The sequence below is a fragment of the Schistocerca serialis genome, chromosome 7 (assembly GCF_023864345.2).
Source record: "Schistocerca serialis cubense isolate TAMUIC-IGC-003099 chromosome 7, iqSchSeri2.2, whole genome shotgun sequence".
In the NCBI taxonomy this organism is placed as follows: Eukaryota; Metazoa; Arthropoda; class Insecta; order Orthoptera; family Acrididae; genus Schistocerca; species Schistocerca serialis.
In genome coordinates this window covers 608,080,685-608,100,510 of record NC_064644.1, presented here as the reverse complement: position 1 = coordinate 608,100,510, position 19,826 = coordinate 608,080,685, and the positions used below count along the sequence as shown (strand labels likewise).

The window sequence follows — 19,826 nt, the reverse complement described above, 5'->3', positions numbered from 1 at the left end:
AGGCAAGAGCAATGACTGCTTAGAAGACACACACACACACACACACACACACACACACACACACACACCACACACACCTGCTTTCCCGAAGCGTCTAAGCTGTGTCACCTAGTGCAGTATACAACAATGGCTACGATGAATGTTAGGAAAAGCGAGAAGTACACGAAACATCTATGCGACCATTTTTACCTTAGCTAATACTACTACTACTGAAGTTAATCTTTAATCTGTTGCAACAGTATCATTGAGAGTGTTTTATGAACGTACTAATCAGGAGCTGTAAAGGAGGGAGGGATAAAAGCTCCTACTGAACATCATGCAAGTAACTTTCAACAGAGTAATAGTCAAAGTATACTATACAACTGCCACATACTTCAGTTGGGAAAGAGACAGTTCCGACTAGCATCGAACCCATGACCTGGAAAGAGTTATTGAGAAGTCATCTATGCCTCTACCTACAACATTAGGTACATGAGTTACATTGGCAGTCACCGTTAGTACCGTAAAACAATCACTGAACCCGCATTTCGCAGAAAATTATTCTGGAGTTATTTAGTGCTCAACATCCAGCCAGTAGGATGGACCCCTTAGCTGCACATGCCAGTGCTGCTCCCACACCAGTTACATCCAGCCATATCCATAATGTCAGCACTCTGGAATCTTGCGAGCACGACACCTGCTGCATCTTAGCGTCTCAAGCAGCAATGATTCTTAACATAGAATTCTTAACCAACGAATGTTTTGTATAAGTATGCACATTTTCAACACGAAGAAAATTACCTTTCTTCTTATACACTCTACACATGGCAAATGGATTCTAATTTTATTCAAAAACAAAAACACCGACAGGTAAGTTATGTTGACGTCATCGAAAGGCAACCAGTATCGTCGAACCATCGTCAACAAGTATAGGGAGCAGGTAGGTGAGAGAGTCAAAAAAAGGAACAACAATTATAACTCAGCACAATTGGTTAGGAGGCTGCCAACAACCAACATTAAGTAGTTATGAGACAAGGAGTACAAATTAAAGCAGGAGATATCGTACAAAAGAGGTTAACGTTTAATAATATCAAGGAGGGTAATGGGAATTATCGATCAGAAAACTGAAGGAGACATGAAGTCACTTTAAACTAAAACACTGCTAGAGGAAGTATTAATTTGACACACTAATATTATACAGCATTACTAATAACATTGGCACAACCTAATGACCAATTTCATGTACGTAGACATACCAAGGACATGTCAAACAGTATGGAGATACAAACAAGAGTATAAAGAGAATAATAGAAAATACCTTTACTTATTTTGCTACGAAATGTAACTGGAGAATAAGGGAGTTTTGCGTAAGGGAGATAGTATTTTGTATTTTTGCTTCTATCGTGGTTTTGCCATCGCATGTGTCACTGCGATAGGTTGCCGATTACTTATGTCTATGTACTATTTTGAGTATTTATTTTGTCTATGTTTTATTATCAATTATTTACCAAGGCAATCCCCTAGAGTTTTGCCAGCACCGGTAATTTAGCATTTGTGTCAATGAGCCTGATGTTGACATGTGTTAATTTGTTGCCAGAGTTATGAGGGTAGTTATTTATTTTGTGGGATTTAAATTATGCCAGAGTAAATTCCAAAATACTGCCCATTATTTTAGTGTTTACTAATAATGTTCTAGATAAGAAACTACTTTGGAAGGGTAACTTCATATTTAATCACACTTTATTTAATTTGTAACAATACCAGTCAGAGAGAGCTGAAACCACACTCTCTGAGACTGCAGACGTGTGTGCAAGTTGCGTTTACGTGTGTGTGTGTGTGTGTGTGTGTGTGTGTGTGTGTGTGCGCGCGCGCGTGCGCGACTACTGCTGACAAAGGCCTTAATTGCTGAAAGCTTTAATTGTGCGAATCTTTTTGTTGTGCCTATCGTGACTCAGCTCCTCCGCTTTATGGTGAGTAGCAACTTTCCTTCTCTGGTATTGTTACATTCCATCTTGGATTTTCCATTGTTTGATTTATTTAATTTGTGTTTGAACGCTTATTTGGAGGGACATGCCACATGCCTCCCAATTGTAGGTAATGTAAATGGAGTTAATAACTCCCACAGGTCAAGAGATTTTGGCCGTACATCTTGTTCGTTAGATAAACCAGAGGGCAACCAATCCCCTCTGGCTCTTGTGTCAACTTACTACAGTCCCCTCTTGATGTTCATTGAATAATGAAGGCACCCTCTGCAATTCCTTAATCCCCCTTCCCCACCTCCATGACATATTAAGTGAGCGATCTGCTATTGCTGGGAAACAACCCAGTTGACAGCCAAAAATGATGTCTGCCGACGAGGTGTTTTGCCCTCCACTGTACCCTTACTCTATCATCGAATTGTGGAAGCTATCCTGTTTGTCCTCTTTTGTCAAGGAATGAACAGCTTGCTAGTTCGTTCTGACAGTACCGGTCCTACCTACCTTTCCAGCCACATCGAATGAGATATCGTTCCTCCCTTCTTACAATTAAGCACTGTCGTTCATTGTTCATGGGTCATGGGTGATTGTCACCGATAAGTAACATTTGATTCTGCTGTTGCTCTACGCGAACGCTAACCAGTATTGGCCACAACATCTAGTTCAACTGACTGCAAGAGGACAACCTGCAAGGGCACGCACCTTGTGCGACGCAACCGGCAATCGACCAGATTCATAGCTGTCTATGTCATTCCTTAAGTTTTCTATTTCGTGGCATAGTCTGTCCTACCCACTTTCATCTTTCAACTTTCAACAGAACAACACTTGAAAAGTCTTGCATCTTGCATGAAGCAGCCAACAACTGTGCAGACTTCAGCAAACCACAACATTCATTACACCTTTACTTTTCATGCCACAGCTCATACCATGTACTTTTAATGTTTTGTGTCCAAGAAGAGTTAATGAGAACAGTGTTACGTACTCTCTGACGATCGCTGTTCAAGCACTGTCAGAAGCGAACCATGTCTAACCCACAGCTCAACCACCAGTAAGCTGAAACCTCAGTTCAAAACCTGTGCATTCTTTGACATTGTTCTTCCATTGTATTTTCTGATGGATCACCAACTACTGAAGCAGTAGTATTTAACTGTATGACATGACTTAGGGCACTGCGATATATCCAAGGATAGATGTGAGTTTTATGTAACTAGCTGGGCCCGATGCGGCCAGCACCATGGAGTTATAAAGATGGTGAATTTAGTCATAAAATGGTGAGAGAATGAATATCGTGAATTTGATTGCACAACAGTATGTAGCAGTTATCTTGGGATCGCAGTATTGTCATATAAATGGTTAAGTAGGCGTTACCGTCGCGTCAACGATGCACCGTACACTCTAGCTTCATCAAGGAAAAGCTCATCAGAAATTATGCTCAACTTAGTTTTTTTTTAACTCAATCCCTTATGCTTTCTGTTTCCACTGTGGAAATTTCTAGATCCTCATCAAGTTTTGTTTTTCTATTCTCGTTGTCAACGATGTTCACATTCAATGGCACAATTTTCGTGTCCAAGAACAGGAACCCGAACCTAGCAGATGAACTTATCTATTCAGTGGGTGCCTTATATTTATTGTTTTGTTGGCCACCATTGAATAAACTATATCAACTGCACTCATCTAGCCGCCTTATTCAGTAATATTATACTCATTTTGCGACATTTATGTTTGTCACTTCTCACTCTGAATCACGTAAATACGTTCATTGGGCACAGGAACCCAAAAACATGTTGAGTTTCTGTTCTGCAAGTAATCGAGACTGCAAAGTACAGTCAGCACAGTAAACAGTGTCAGTACGCTTTATTTCCCTCTCGTTCTGAAACTCGCTGCTTGCTTCCTGCGTAGCGCAATGACGTTAGCGTGAGAGTCGGCCTTGAAGCCACCTGCTGCGCGCCGCTCTGACGTAGCTGCCACGCTGACCCCCGCCCACATTATTAGTGCTACCACAATGTTACACACCATCCTTACATCTAGTGTTCCGAGCAGTTCTAACTTATGTCTCAAATTTCACTCGTCCCGTAACAGCATCTTTACTCTCGCTGACCACTCAGGAGTAACACCACAGCAGCACAACATAGTTTTACTGACCGTTTGGGCCATATCATTTTATTCTTTGCAGTACTAGCCCACATCCATTCAAACAAAAATTCCGCTTATTTGTGTTCCAACCTGTCGTGACGTAACAGGGCAGCAAACACTGAATTCCTGACTGAAATGCTAATTCTACCCTCATTAGAGAATTTTGAGAGTGTGATCGTACCAACTCGTGCACGGGACACAACCCGGTGTAAAAGCCCAATACACTGGTTTGCTCATCCACCGCGCTTCCGGATACGCCACATACCACATACTATTTATCATTAACTGTCTCGTCTAGCATTTTCTTTGCACAGTATAGACCAATAATCTTTCAGTAACTTATATATATGGTACAACAACAATGTCCCGAACGCCTCATCTTATACTTCCCATTAAAGATACCAACTACAACTTTACAAATTATAGTTCAACCAACTATTACTACTGGTACTGAGAGGCAGCTGTCATGAAGAATCTTGCCCATTGGTAGTAAACGCTACCCAATCCAATTGTTAGCGCTATGTCACACGTAATCTCAATCATTGTTTCTCGAAATAACAAATACATGTTCATGTTTGCAACCATGCATTATTCCCTTCGAAGTAACGCTTCTGCTTATTGCACAACACTGGCATTTACCATCGCACATCTTGGGTACCGCCATCAACTTTGATGTCTAACACTTTGTATACCACGTAGTTCACAGTTCAACAGCCATTGACTTGAAAATTGCTGACCTAACTTGTTGCTCAGCAAATACTTCGCCTTCAATTCCGCGAATATGTTTGTTCCCCAATATAAAGGGAGATCAGCTCTCCTTGTAATCTTCAGTCACCTCTTTTGAACTGTGTCTGCAAGTCCTATTGGCGAGCACATTCTACCTTCGTTCACTACTCTACACTCAACGTAACAAAACAAATGATTGTCATTTTTGCTGTTGTTCCTGCAACGTATTTTCACCATTCTGAATTGCCAGAAGGATTTCAGACCATCATTTATTTCTAGATTTTGGACATTTGGAATTATGTGGACGCAAGTGTTCCGTTACCTGGGCTATTACATTTGTCACTTCACTGTTCTCAACTATCACCACATCATGAAGAGGATACTTCTGCTGTCAGCTAGTTGTATGGTTTCCAGTACGCCACAGTTTACAAACCACCAATCAATGTCACGCATCATGTTTGAGAAACTCTCAAGTCTATGGTATACCCCACATCATCTAGTGATTAACACAGTACTTGATACTGTGCCCCTTATAAAGGAAGAGTTAACGTTGCAACAAACTGCCGATCAAATGTTATGATATGAATCATTGCTTGTACAAATGGGCTAGAAAAAGCTTTACTGGTATTACATGATCTTAGGCAAAATATTGATCACCTTTAATGCAAACAGCATAGTATAGTTTCAACCGTACCAGCCACGTGCATAAAATGAGCCTGGGTCGACACTGAAGGCACCATACTCAAAACTGTGTTTGGAGTTCCCGATCATGAAGATGCCCAACATTGGAACAAAGAAATCTGACAAACTGACACGTACTCAACAAAACCATGAGATGTTATTACACCAAAAAGTACGATTAATGCACCCTGAAGACAATCTTCTATCATCTGCCAGGCAAATACGCAGTGTTACAGCTATGATACTCCACCAACATGAATCTTTTGAGAACTTTGTACAACGGGACTTTGCGACTATACAAGCCAAGATATCCAACCCGGGAGCACCTGATGCCATACAAACAGTATCACATAACAAGCAGAATACACAACTGCTACTTGTCAATTTACATGTCACAATACAACTAGGTTTGCGACGGATTCTGAGTTCAGAAGTTTTACCTCCCAAATGATTTATTCAAGTACTGCAGAATGTTACCACTGATTTGCCACCGTCAATGCATTTAGTGTTGCCCAGACATGAAGCTTTGTTACCCAATTATTATGCTATGGCTAGGACTCAGTTATTAAAATGCGCCAACACCCTAGAATTCTGTATACTTATACCCCTTGCCCATTCATATTGTCAATGTGAGTGATACAAGATAACTGTGTTCCCTCCTGCGTGGTCAGCAACCAGACAGTATATATGCTGGAATACAGCAGACATTGTAGTCATTAGTCCGGTTAGCCAAAAATATACTACTATGTCCAAAAATCAGTTGAATGAATGCACACATGTTCATAATTTTATGTGCCACGAAATCGCCCTTCAAAACCGTCCTAATGGATGTGAGACTGAATGGCAACCACCACTTTTCTTTAACTTTGCTTAAGTTTGCTGCGAACTATGTTTAGCCCACCACTACGTCTTGGCTCACCCTCGCCTCCACAGGCCTGACCCATGTTGCCCATTTCAATTTACATCTGTTGGCTTTTCTGTCAATAAGTGGCCTTATCTCAAGTAAAGGTGTCAGTTCTTCAACATATTCACCCACTGCCTTAGCCGCTTCTAACAGAGCCGTTTCTGCACACACATTCTGCACAGCAGCATGTATCCCGTTACTATATACTATAGAACTAGATATAGCCCCCGAGTCAGAAGGACTGGTTACATGAACCATCTTGTTAGACTGGTTGTTAGTACCAACCCGTGCCCCCCCTTTCTGCTGGGATGAGGAAAAGGAAGTTTATGGAAGATCCATTTTGGTCCCACAAGAGCTATGGAAATAAGTGTCCATCCAGACAGAGCTTGCATACCTGAGTAAGCCTTATACAACTGAGATGCAGTCAGTTCCCTAGAGGCTGCCCGCTAACAACTGTTCCACCACAACAGCCACTCATCAGCGCACTGCACACCTTGAGATTGAAGTTTCTTGTTTTGGAGGATTATTCAATCCTTGCGATCCAGGCAGTTGAGACAAGATCCCAATTCCCTGTGACACACAGCATTCCACTGCCACACCGTACAGTGGTCACTGAAGCAGGCTCAGAGCTTATGGTGACAAGGGACTGGCAGTACTTACCAGCCCCAGCTCAGAAATTCGGGAGGACGATGGTTTAATCCCGTGTCCGGCCATCCTGATTTAGGTTTTCCGTGATTTCCCTAGATCGCTTCAGGCAAATACCGGGATGGTTCCTTCGAAAGGGCACGGCCGATTTCCTTCCCTAATCCGAGCTTGCGCTCCGTCTCTAATGACCTCGTTGTCGACGGGACGTTAAACACTAATCTTCTCCTCCTCTCCCAGCTCAGAAACCCCAGCCACCAAACCCATATTCAGTAAACAAATGCAGAGCCCCTGAGAGCCACATACATGTGGCACAGGATGGAAGAGGCTTGGCAACAAAGAAACAAAGAGACGTGCTGAAACAAAGAGTGGAAGAGTTAATAATTGTATTAGAGGACACTAGCAGCAGTAGCAGCAGCAAAGGGGATGTGAAAAATGATGGCATTGTATCTCAAGACTGAAGTAAGCCTCACTGAACAGCACTCTGCAGGTGCAAGTGCACCCACCACACTCCTGCCTAGTACTACAAGTTTAGTACTGAGCATAGCTGAGGAGAAAGGAGGGAAAGGGAAATCAAGACTGCAGGCAGACATCACTACAGCTAGGCAACTGTCCTGAGACACAGCAACCAATTTTCTAGCAATACTACTTGTGTGACATTAGGTTTACTTTCTGTACTAGGAATATTACAATAGGAATGCACTAAAAGCGAATTGCTTTACTTCTCATATAGTTTGACAAAGTGCTTAATATTTCATCACATTATTATGAGCTGAAAAAACTCTCATTGGAATGTCATTACAAAACCAGCCAATAATGTGATATGTCGTCTTCCAACTGCTGACAATAAGTGCTGTCTAAACTGAAGGGAGTCATTACGAGAAACTGACTGAAGGGTAAGCAGAGCAGCCACAAAATCTTTTAGTCATTAGGTCTCTTAATGGAATGGGAAAATTATTTGGTAACATGCAGTGGACAAAACCGATGCTATCAAATGAAAATTAATGCTATGGACAAATCATCTCCAAGTTCATGAAATGGAACATTTCCGAGAAAATGAGGCAGTGATTTGTGGATCAGGCACGGCTGACTACGTTCCAGTATTCGAAATATTTCATCGTGAGTTCTCAAAGAGATTGCATGGCTTTGCATGTCTGAAGACTGATTTCAATTTATTTGTCAGACCGTTGTCAGTTTTGGCTGCTGATGTACCTCATTATTTTAAATCTGAGCGCTCTCTCTCTCTCGAGGACTTAACAAGACTTTTATAAAACGTTACCCCCAAGAATAATATCATCGATTGCACAGACAAGTTGTAAAGTTACTTCAATGTTTGGTTCAACATAGGTGTTGAACCTTTCTTGCCTGTTGCAAAATTAGTGAAGTCCCACCAATACCCAGATTTATCAGATTTTAATCTGTGTAATTCCATGTGTTCGACTATCTTGTTTCAGATACTTTACATATTTTCTAAGTACATTATCTATTTTAAAACTGAAACGTGTATAAATATACACAATAACTTAACATTAGCCTCTATGTAAAGCCTTTCGTAGTTCTGCTCACAATATTAACAAAAGTCTAGTGTACTGCTTAAATATACACAATAACTTAACATTAGCCTCTATGTAAAGCCTTTCGTAGTTCTGCTCACAATATTAACAAAAGTCTAGTGTACTGCTTTAGTTAAGTAATAAAGTAATTGCCTTTGAAGAAAAAATAAGAAGTTGAAAATTAAAAACTACTGATGAAGTCTTGCTTAAAGATTTATGCTTCAATATTCAAGTCTTGGAAGTGGTTGCGCTGTTTGCAAACATGTCTTCCTAAGTTTCTCATGTGTGCAGCCTTCAGCATATAGCCATCTCACTCTCACCACCTCAAAAGACTGCAGTGGCGCCAGAAGCCAGAGTGCTGAGCGCGAGATGCAACAAGTTGGAATTTAATCCCTGTGTTATGGTTCCTGCTCCCATGAACAATTAAAAATTGTTTGCTTTTCGTTCTATAGCTAACACAATCGTAAACACATTCATAGTCTATGCAGAAGTATTGTAAAATAGTTATTTATGCAAAATCTCTTTTAAACTTTTATTTCAGTTATTTATATTTATGCTTCTGATTATGATGATCCAATTGGTTTTACTGGAAGCCTGCATAACTGAAAGTAACATCTAATTTAAGTTATAACAACATCACACAATAAGAAAAATCCTTGTGGTCTAATGAGAAGTAGAGGACATATTCTTCGCACTCAATCGAAGGTAACACTCCTAACTTTCCAAGACAGTATCTGGAATTATCTGGAGTTAGTTAACTTACAAAATAATTGACTTTAAAAGTTCATACCCTCAAAATGTAAATTGCCTATTTTGGTTTAATGGCTACAAGATTCTGAATTTTGACAATATAATTATATTGCTTTATTTTTCTGAACTGGACAACAACTATCACTGATTAAATCGCTCAGTAATTAAGATTTCGAATAATTCTGAATCTCAGAATACTTATTTCAAGATGGATGCAATACTCTTAAATAAAGAGATTTCAGATAATGTGCAATAATTGTGTTCCATATATTTTTTGGAATTACTAACCTGAAACATTTTTCTTAAACCAAACAACAGTCAAGTCTTAAGAGTCCATATAAAATAGTACTATCTAACCTAGTTTAGTTTCGAAGCATTATGTAGTTTCAGAAATCATGTCATATTCTTATCCTAGACTTTAGTCACGCCTCCCTCAAAATGAGCGGTCTGCATCCGGATATCATACAGCTAACCTCTCTACATAACATTGCATTAGAGCTGGCGACTGATCGGTAACACCTACATACAGGTTTGTATTATAGTTTGTGACCGGTGAGCACACAGAAAACATCAGTATGTTTTTTCGTGTGAAAGTCTGCATATTGATAGCCTGATACTCACCATTTTGTGTCAGTTAAGGTGAAATTCTGCACCTCAATATAATATCCATAAGTGCATTTGTAAAGAGTGTCATATCTTTGTGTCTTAAAATCTTGGGCAAACTAGTCAACATGAAACTCAAAAGTGCTAACGATCTGCGAACTCCAGTTATGGGATGGTGTTATAAATTTTGATGATAATACCATAAATTGTGTTGTGTGTATTGTTACTTTCAGGTGTCTGTCTCAGTACATTATGCCGCTATGAACTTTAACCAATACCATGACCATATTTAAGGACTAGGTGATTCTTCTTCTCTATTATTCGCAATGGAAGATATGCGTGTCTGTTGACCTGTATGAACTGGGTATTGTGAAACTGCAACTGCCATCAATGATGGTGTAGTGCAATTAAAGTGGGATGAACAATTTTCAAAATTCATTTCTTGTTCTGTCTACATCATTTGACACTGTCTCTCTTAGCACCAGTTTCCATAATGTATTTACAGTAGAACTACATTTGAGACATAGAGGTTTGGCAGACTCTGCTGTGGTCACAGAGCATATGCTCTAGGAGTGAAATCTTGGCTAGGTCTGCTGTGGAAACTACCATCTTCCACAATATGGGGGTGGGAGATGCACCTATGCACTAAAATACTAAATCATCATAATTTTAACTTTATCTTGACATTTTCAAACCGTGTCTCTCTAATTATGGAGAGGGGTGGGGGGGGGGGGGGGGGGGGGGGGAGGGAGAGAGAGAGAGAGAGAGAGAGAGAGAGAGAGAGAGAAAGAGAGAGAGAGAGAGAGAGTGTGTGTGTGTGTGTGTGTGTGTGTGTGTGTGTGTGTGTGTGTGTGTGTGTGGGGGGGGGGGGGGGGGGGGGGAGGATTGCTGTAATTCCCCTATGCCTTTCCGTTACAGGGATAATTAATAACGTTAGTGTGTGTTGAGTATCACTTCATGTTTGTACGTAATTATGCTGATTTTTGGGTTTCTGTTTTATTTCCCAGAGCAAATATTTATTCAGTTCTTCTCATAATGCGCTCTCAAGTTTATGAACACATGCAACATTAATTTTTTCCTTCATTAATTCTCACAGAAATAACTTTAATATCAACCATTTTGCTTCATTGTATTATTGTCATGTATCAAAGTTTTCTTTGCCAATTAACGCTGCTCCCAAGTTTTCACACTTCAGAGTGCAAATACTTTTGTTAAAATGTGATGTACCAAACAGCTTACAAAAAGTTGCTCTATTTTTTACTAGTTCATATTAATTACCTGCTTCTCTAACACCAATACTAACCATCATTTGTCTACTACTAGAATTCCAGGTGACATTAACTATTCACTCTAGGTGTGAGGACACTGGACTAATGTTGGAGATGGTCCGGCAGACTGACCACAACCTAATAATATATGGCAATATTCATGTCACCATCAAACAGTGCTCTTAACATGTTACCCTCAAAAAGGAAAAACTATGGAATTTAACTGTATATGCTCCACAAACTGTTATAAAAATTGCAATTGGTTTTTGAACTTTTTCTTGTTGTTTTAGTTTTATTTATTTATTGGTCCTGTTGTCTACAAAGCACCTTACGCTTAAGACATTGGAAAAGTCAAGTTATAAATATACAGCTGATGGTCACTTCTAGGCATACGTATTTAAGGTTACAAAAAGTATTTATATAACACATTTCATAAATTTAAATATTCTTCAATAGAGTAAAAGCAGTGTAGCTGTAAATATGACTTTAGAGATTTTCCAAAGGTATTGACCTTAGTAACAGCTTTTATGTTTTCACGAAGTTTGTTATAAAGCTTAACTCCCATACGAAAAGTACCTTTCTGGCACAGAGCTGTACAGATTTGAGTTATACGTAAGTTTGTTTTGTCTGCTAAAGAGATCATGTAATCACAGTTTTCTTTTTCCAGCCCTTACATTTTATTACATTTATTTCAAAGAATAAAAGGGTTTCCATAATGTATACACCTGGTAATGGAGGAATATCAGATTTCTTACACAGAGGTTTGCAAGAGTCTCTATGCTTGCACCCAAACAAGATTCTAATGGCCATTTTTTGTAAGTTAAAAGTGCTATTAGCTGTTTTACAGTTTCCTGAGAAGGTGACCCCATATCTGAGATGAGAATGACAGTAGGCATGATATGCATTCATTACTGTTTTCTCACTACACCACAATTTTAATGAGCAAAGAAGGTAACATGTTTTGTTCATTTCTGCATTGAGATATTCAATATGCTTTTTCCATCTGATGTTGCTATGCAGCTAAAGTCTTAAGCCTTTAGTTGCCATGGAGGTGGCTGAGAACTTTTGGCGTTTCATTTTCCCTTTCCTATGGGAGAAATACCCTCAGACTTCAATAAGAATATAATAATTCCAATCCCAAAGAAAGCAGGTGTTGACAGATGTGAAAATTACCGAACTATCAGTTTAATAAGTCACGGATGCAAAATACTAACGCGAATTCTTTACTGACGAATGGAAGAACTAATAGAAGCCAACCTCGGGGAAGATCAGTTTGGATTCCGTAGAAATGTTTGAACACGTGAAGCAATACTGACCCTACGACTTATCTTAGAAGAAAGATTAAGGAAAGGCAAACCTACGTTTCTAACATTTGTAGACTTAGAGAAAGCTTTTGACAATGTTGACTGGAATACTCTCTTTCAAATTCTCAAGGTGGCAGGGGTAAAATACAGGGAGCGAAAAGCTATTTACAATTTGTACAGAAACCAGATGGCAGTTACAAGAGTCGAGGGACATGAAAGGGAAGCAGTGGTTGGGAAGGGAGTGAGACAGGGTTGTAGCCTCTCCCCGATGTTATTCAATCTGTATATTGAGCAAGCAGTAAAGGAAACAAAAGAAAAATTTGGAGTAGGTATTAAAATCCATTGAGAAGAAATAAAAACTTTGAGGTTCGCCGATGACATTGTAATTATGTCAGAGACAGCAAAGGACTTGGAAGAGCAGTTGAATGGAATGGACAGTGTCTTGAAAGGAGGATATAAGATGAACATCAACAAAAGCAAAACAAGGATAATGGAATGTAGTCTAATTAAGTCGGGTGATGCTGAGGGAATTAGATTAGGAAATGAGGCACTTAAAGTAGTAAAGGAGTTTTGCTATTTGGGGAGCAAAATAACTGATGATGGTCGAAGTAGAGAGGATATAAAATGTAGACTGGCAATGGCAAGGAAAGCGTTTCTGAAGAAGAGAAATTTGTTAACATCCAGTATAGATTTAAGTGTCAGGAAGTCGTTTCTGAAAGCATTTGTATGGGGTGTAGCCATGTATGGAAGTGAAACATGGACGACAAATAGTTTGGACAAGAAGAGAATAGAAGATTTCGAAATGTGGTGCTACAGAAGAATTCTTAAGATTAGATGGGTAGATCACATAACTAATGAGGAAGCATTGAATAGGATTGGGGAGAAGAGAAGTTTGTGGCACAACTTGACTAGAAGAAGGGATCGGTTGGTAGGACATGTTCTGAGGCATCAAGGGATCACCAGTTTAGTATTGGCAGGCAGCGTGGAGGGTAAAAATCGTAGAGGGAGACCAAGAGATGAATACAATAAGCAGATTCAGAAGGATGTAGGTTGCAGTAGGTACTGGGAGATGAAGAAGCTTGCACAGGATAGAGTAGCATGGAGAGCTGCATCAAACCAGTCTCAGGACTGAAGACAACAACAACAACAACAACAACAACAACATGGGAGAGAGAATGGAAAGTGTGACCACTGAAGCTAAATTTTATTCCTAAAGCTACTATGAATGCTGCTACTTTCACTAACAGTTCTACCTTTATCTACTGTCCGCATTTGAGGTGTCTCTCTTAATCCGGGGTCTGAGTGGCCTGTCCCAAAGTTATCCCTAGTTACCCCGTAATCAAGGAACGGACAGTTCCAAAAGCTAGGCAGTTGTTTTAACTTCACTTCCTGATGTTTGCATGGTGGAATGTTTGTATGGTGGAATCATGGTCCTCTTGTAATTTTAAATTGTCTCGAAGTTGATAGTATACACGGTTTTAAACAAAGTACTAAGTGCAGAACTGTCCCTCAGTTTCGTACCATAAAACTACAGAATGAATCTTTAAAAACCAAGTATGGACTTCACTAAGGCACAACAATGTAGAATCACAGAAGAAACTTTTGGCGTAAAAAATAAGATAAGACTGGTTTCATGAAAACAAGGGAATTTGAACTTTCATTTGTAACAACCGAAAGATGGTTGCATTCGTAACAACCCCAGATGGCTGCACCACTGACATGCTGAGTGTTGAACAATGATATTATTAAATCTGACACCAAGAAAGATTCCTTGCCCTCTAAACTTCATTAGCAGAGAATTAGACTTGAAGACTGGAGTATTTTTTTAACTATCTAATGGGAACACCACCTAAGTAGTACCAGAACACATGAAAAATTCCATCATAGTTACTGTATTTTTTAAAATGTGATTTCAACTACTATCAAACAATGGAAAATCCAGGATGGAACATAACAATACCAGAGAAGGAAAGTTGCTACTCACCATATAGTGGAGATGCTGAGTCGTGATAAGAACAACAAAAAGATTCACACAATTATAGCTTTCGGCCATTGAGGCCTTTGTCAGCAGTCTCTGCTTTCCCTCACCGGAACTATCATAGAAGTCTGCTGAACAGCTGTCTCAGCAAAAGTATTTCCAGAATATGTGCAGGCTTTGCTCCTCCAGAAACCCCACTGAAATGATTACCTATACCAGAGAAGTATAAACGAAATACCGAGACTTGAGTTTCTCCACTCTCAGTGTTCAATAACCTAGAAAACAGTGTCCTAAAATATCTGACATAGCCTAGATATGCTATGTTGGTGTTTTTATGATGCACTGGCTAGCCTGAACATTTTGTAGAACTGATCAAAACACTTCATACTGGGGTGATTAGCGGCATCAAACTTGACCACTCACAAATGGGTGTAAATAAGGCTGTGTGCTTTATCTACGCATTTCGCTACTTTTTACCCACATTCCATGAAAGTCATCCAAAGACAGTAGTTTGGAAATTAGATACTGATTTGATAGAATAATTTTCACTCAAAGATTGCTCACGTTCACACACATAATAGAGATGCAGTATTAGCATATGCTAATGCTTCTGTTGATTCACTTGAACTGCAATTTCTCATTATTTGATTGAAAAGTACATATGAGCATAATTTGGCCTAACTAAACAGTTGGAAAACAGCCTGCCTCGAACTGCTGTAGCAGGTTCACACACATCAGTTCAGGAACAGGAATTTTACTTCACTTATCTGGAATGTTATTTGAACACAAAGTGTCTGTTCCTTTGAAAGAACAGACACCACACAGATTTCACAGCTGTGAAACACAATAGGTAAATTGAAGGGGGATCACTGCTGTCCCACTGCAGCTGACAGCAGGTATCCCCCTTCAATTTACCTATTGTGTTTCACAGCTGTGGGACCTACATAGTGTGAGTTCTTTCGAAGGCACAGACACTACGCACTCAAATTGATAAGCCTGGCTGGGCAACAGATCCACCTTTCTTCAGTGTGAATGCACAAATAAATCTGACCTCCAGTGGGAACCTATAAGTAGTGAACAGGAGTATACATGGACAGGGACTGCAGATAGGTGGCACTCAGTGGGAGTGTGGATCAGCCATGAGGCATACCAAGCTACTCCATGCAGATGTGTTAATACTGTCCCGGACGTCGCAGTGGTTACCGCACCTGCCTAGTAAACAGGAGATCCTAGGTTCGAATCCCGGTCTAGTGCTCATTTTCCTTTGTTGCTGCTGTTTCCGCTTCATGTCCCACTGCACCTGACAGCAGTTATCCCAGTTACGTATCTCAAATGTGTTCTCTCCAAATGTTACACCTCCAGATAGGATGTGGTAAACAGGATCCACACTGCTCATGCATCCTTTATGCACCTCACAATGAATCTTCCTTAATAAATACAAAATTAAAAACCATGAAACTCTTACTGTAACTTGCAAACCTGCTGAATGAACGTGAATCTGGACATTTTACCAGTGAGACATTAAGAAACTTTAGGGCTCTGATCAACATAATCTTTAGCCAACTAACAATTTAGAATGCGAAAAATACATGATCTTTCTTACAATTCTTATGGGAGTGTAAGAACAATTCAAAAGGCACGATCAGTAGTCACAGATTCACACGGATTGTTCCCATTCACCCTAAGTGAAATCTTCCTCGCCAAGCCCTCCAAACAAAATCCACTACTGGTAAATGACCCCTTTGCACTCTTATAAGGTGTTAGGAGAGCCATAAAAGTGTGAACATAAATCCAAATACAGGATGACAATGATTGAACTATATTAAAAAAATTTAAATTAGTTACAAACTACAGTATTTGCACACTTCATTCAACATGTAAACATCGCTACCGATATTCGGTTTTAGGTTATGAACATGTCTGATACGCCTACCATCATCGATGATGATGTGATGCAGAATAATGGCAAAGTTCTGCATGGTCCGCTGAAGAGTCTGAATATCGATGCTGTTGATGACCTCCTGAATGGCTGTTTCAGCTCAGTCACGGTTTTGGCATTATTGCTGTACACCTTATCTTTAATACAGCTCCATAAAAAGGAGTCTTGTGTATTCAGATCCGGAGAATATGGTGGCAAATCGAGGCCCAGCCAGTGGTCTCTGGGTACCCCAGAGCCAGAATGTGGTCCCCAAAGCGCTCCTCCACGACATCAAACTCTCTCCTGCTTTGGTGGGATCAAGCTCCTCCTTGCACGAACCACATCTTGTCGAAATCTGCATATTTTGGATAATGGGGATGAAACCATCTCCCAAAATCTTCTCGTAGCACCCGGCAGTCATCACGCCACGAAGGAATATCCCACACCACACATTCACCCACTGAGGGTGAAGAGACTTCTTGATCGCAAATTGTGGATTCTCAGTCCCCCAAATGTGCCAATTTTGCTTACTGATGAACCTATCCAAATAAAGGTGGGCTTCGTCACTAATCCAAACCATACAATCCATATTAATTCCCATTGTGCCCTGCGCCCAACCATGCAGTTTGAACGTCCTAACTCAAACTGTTCAGAAGTAATGATGATTTTATTTCATATAGTTGAATAATTATTACCCTGTACATGGGAGGGCGTGGGATAGGATGGAAAGCTCTGGTGCTTAACCAGCTCAGCTCAGCGTATCAGTTTCAACAGACTGGAAGTAAAATCTCAAGAAATAAATTGAACCATTCTCCCACTTAGAATCACATGGAGTGGTCTTCAAAAACACCGAAGCCATCTGCGTAGGTAGCAACTAGAGCAAACACGTAATTTACAATCAACAGTGGCCAACAAGTGTATGCCTAAAGGGCAGAACTGTTCTCGGATATTATTTTCTATGGCATTAATGAATGGAAGTGTGCAACAGAAACCAATGTTCTAGCATCTTGATCTTCAATGACAGAGGGATACTTGCTGAAGCAAATTAAAAACCAGCAACATATGAAATTTTTTTTTTTCTTAGAAAGGGAAACCAAACTTCAACTTTTCCAGGCTGACTGCAATATTATGAAAAGGATAAATTGCCGCTCACCATATAACAGAGATGTTTGGTCGCAAAGAGAAGACTACTAAACATGTAAGGTTTTCGGCTAGGAGGCCTTCTGGGAAAAAAAAAACCACACACACACACACACACACACACACACACACACACACACACACCTCTTTCCATAATGTTTTGAACATTGTCTTTCATGTCTGAATGCGTTTTCTGTAATTGGCAGCCAGAGAAACTGTGTGTGTGTGTGTGTGTGTGTGTGTGTGTGTGAGAGAGAGAGAGAGAGAGAGAGAGAGAGAGAGAGAGAGAGAGAGAGAGAGAGAGAGGGGGGGTAGGGGGGAGGGGGGTGGGGGGTGGGGGCGGAGGCCTTCTAGCCGAAAACTTACATGTTTAGCAGTCATTTTGTTGTGCCTGTCTGCGACCAAACAACTTTGCTACATGGGGAGTAGCCATCAAGTATTATGAAAAGGATAGATTACTACTCACTATGTAACAGAGGTACTGAGTCAAAGATAGGCACAACAAAAAGACTGTCAAGCAAGCAAGTTTTTGGCCAATAATGTTTCCATTGGCACTAAACATACAAACCCAAACTCATGCAAATGCACATTATATCACTAGCACAAAAATGCTTAATTACTCTTCATTCAAGTGTCAGAAGTACGAATAATATTTCTTCGAAAATCTTTTCTTGCTTACCCAATGATGCCTAACAGATAAAGCTAAATTTTGAAGGTGTTACTCAAATATGGCAGCACAGATTTTCTTGATTTATATTTAAGACTTACAGCAGATTCTCAAAGCTACTCAGAATGATTATTATTTAGTTGGATTGCTGAATTAAAAATATTTTTCGTAACTCTTACTTACCCACCAAGGTTTTTCCACCGTGCAAAAAATGATTCACCATTCATTTCAGTTGGTTCGAAGAACTTATTAACTGTTAGTGGAAGTTTTATTGTTAACTTCTGGGGTACATTGTTATATATGAAGGTGATATTCATACTTGGGGCATCTGAAACAATAGTTCATTTTTATTAAAACATGCAGCATTAATATCATAACAAACAAAACAAACTTTTTTGGAACTGATCACAGAAGCAGCATGCAATTAAGCAAAAGTTAGAAAACTTGCAACACCCACATGTTAAAGAGATCTGACTGAATACATTATACATCTTTTCTAAATGTATTTATAAATTCTTTTGTAAACAATTTTCTTCAAACATTTATTTACAGAGAGTGATCAACTGGCACCATTGTTACCTAGTTCAATCTGTAATTAAATACAGTTTCTTTCACTAAATTGTGTAAAGTTGTAAGTTCCTGAGATGGCGAAGGCCACGTACTATATGATCAGGTTGCCCGAGACATGGCACACAATATTCTGGTCCTATACCACCTCATCTCTTTTCTGATGGATCAACTATGTCTCAAGGAAACTTTCACTTCAAAGGCTACATTGACTTTTTATGAGAGTTACACATGATTCAACTTATTACATACATTTAGATTTGAAATTTATTGCATACATTTGAGAAAAAAACTTTCACATTCACATCTGCACATCATGAAATTTGGCTGAAGGTGTTGCACTTAAGCAGGTATTAACACACAACCACACGAAATTCGAGCTACGAAGATACACTGAAGCAGATATCAATGCTGACCACCCAACCACTCATTTGACAGACATTCACTGCTAAATAAAGGCCTCCCTTAAACTTTTCTGAGCATCCAAGTTGTCTCTGCATGTTTTGTAATGTCATCCACCAACTTTCCATTGAGGTGTTGCTTAGGTCTTTCCTTATCTCTTTGAACTCATCAAATAATTTCTTTAGTACATCTAACAATCCATTTGATTGGCTACAAGTCCTGCTCACCTTCAGTTCATTTTAATTGCAATTTAAAGACTTACACTATCCTCTACCTAACCTATCTTTGGCTCAGAAAGGGGTAAAACATGCTGATGTAAGACCAGATGAAATAAAATGCCCGACAGACAGCAGTAACAGTTTTAAAAATAAATTTTAATCTTTTCTCCTTGACAACTCTTTCTACACTACAGATGAATTCTTGAATAGGAATAAATAAATCTATAGCTGTAATATACGCATTTTGTGCCATTTAAGGAAATGGGGTAGGTAATAATTTTAAGCTGGGGAGGGAGAGAGAGAGAGAGAGAGAGAGAGAGAGAGAGAGAGAGAGAGAGAGAGAGAGAGAGAGAAAAAACCATGATCATTCACGTGTGCATTTCTTATGCACTTGTTCCACATTATAACGTTACCATG

The 19,826-nt window shown here is 39.6% G+C and overlaps 1 protein-coding gene across 1 annotated transcript in view; it reads right to left on the bottom strand.

Moving 5' to 3' along the window:
* The window catches only part of LOC126412682 (AP-2 complex subunit alpha), a 322,697-nt gene that overhangs the window by 37,378 nt on the left and 265,493 nt on the right, over positions 1–19,826 (bottom strand). The window contains exon 17 of the mRNA XM_050082389.1: positions 18,406–18,550. Within this exon, the coding sequence (XP_049938346.1) occupies positions 18,406–18,550 (145 nt within the window). The remainder of the gene's footprint in view (positions 1–18,405; positions 18,551–19,826) is intronic.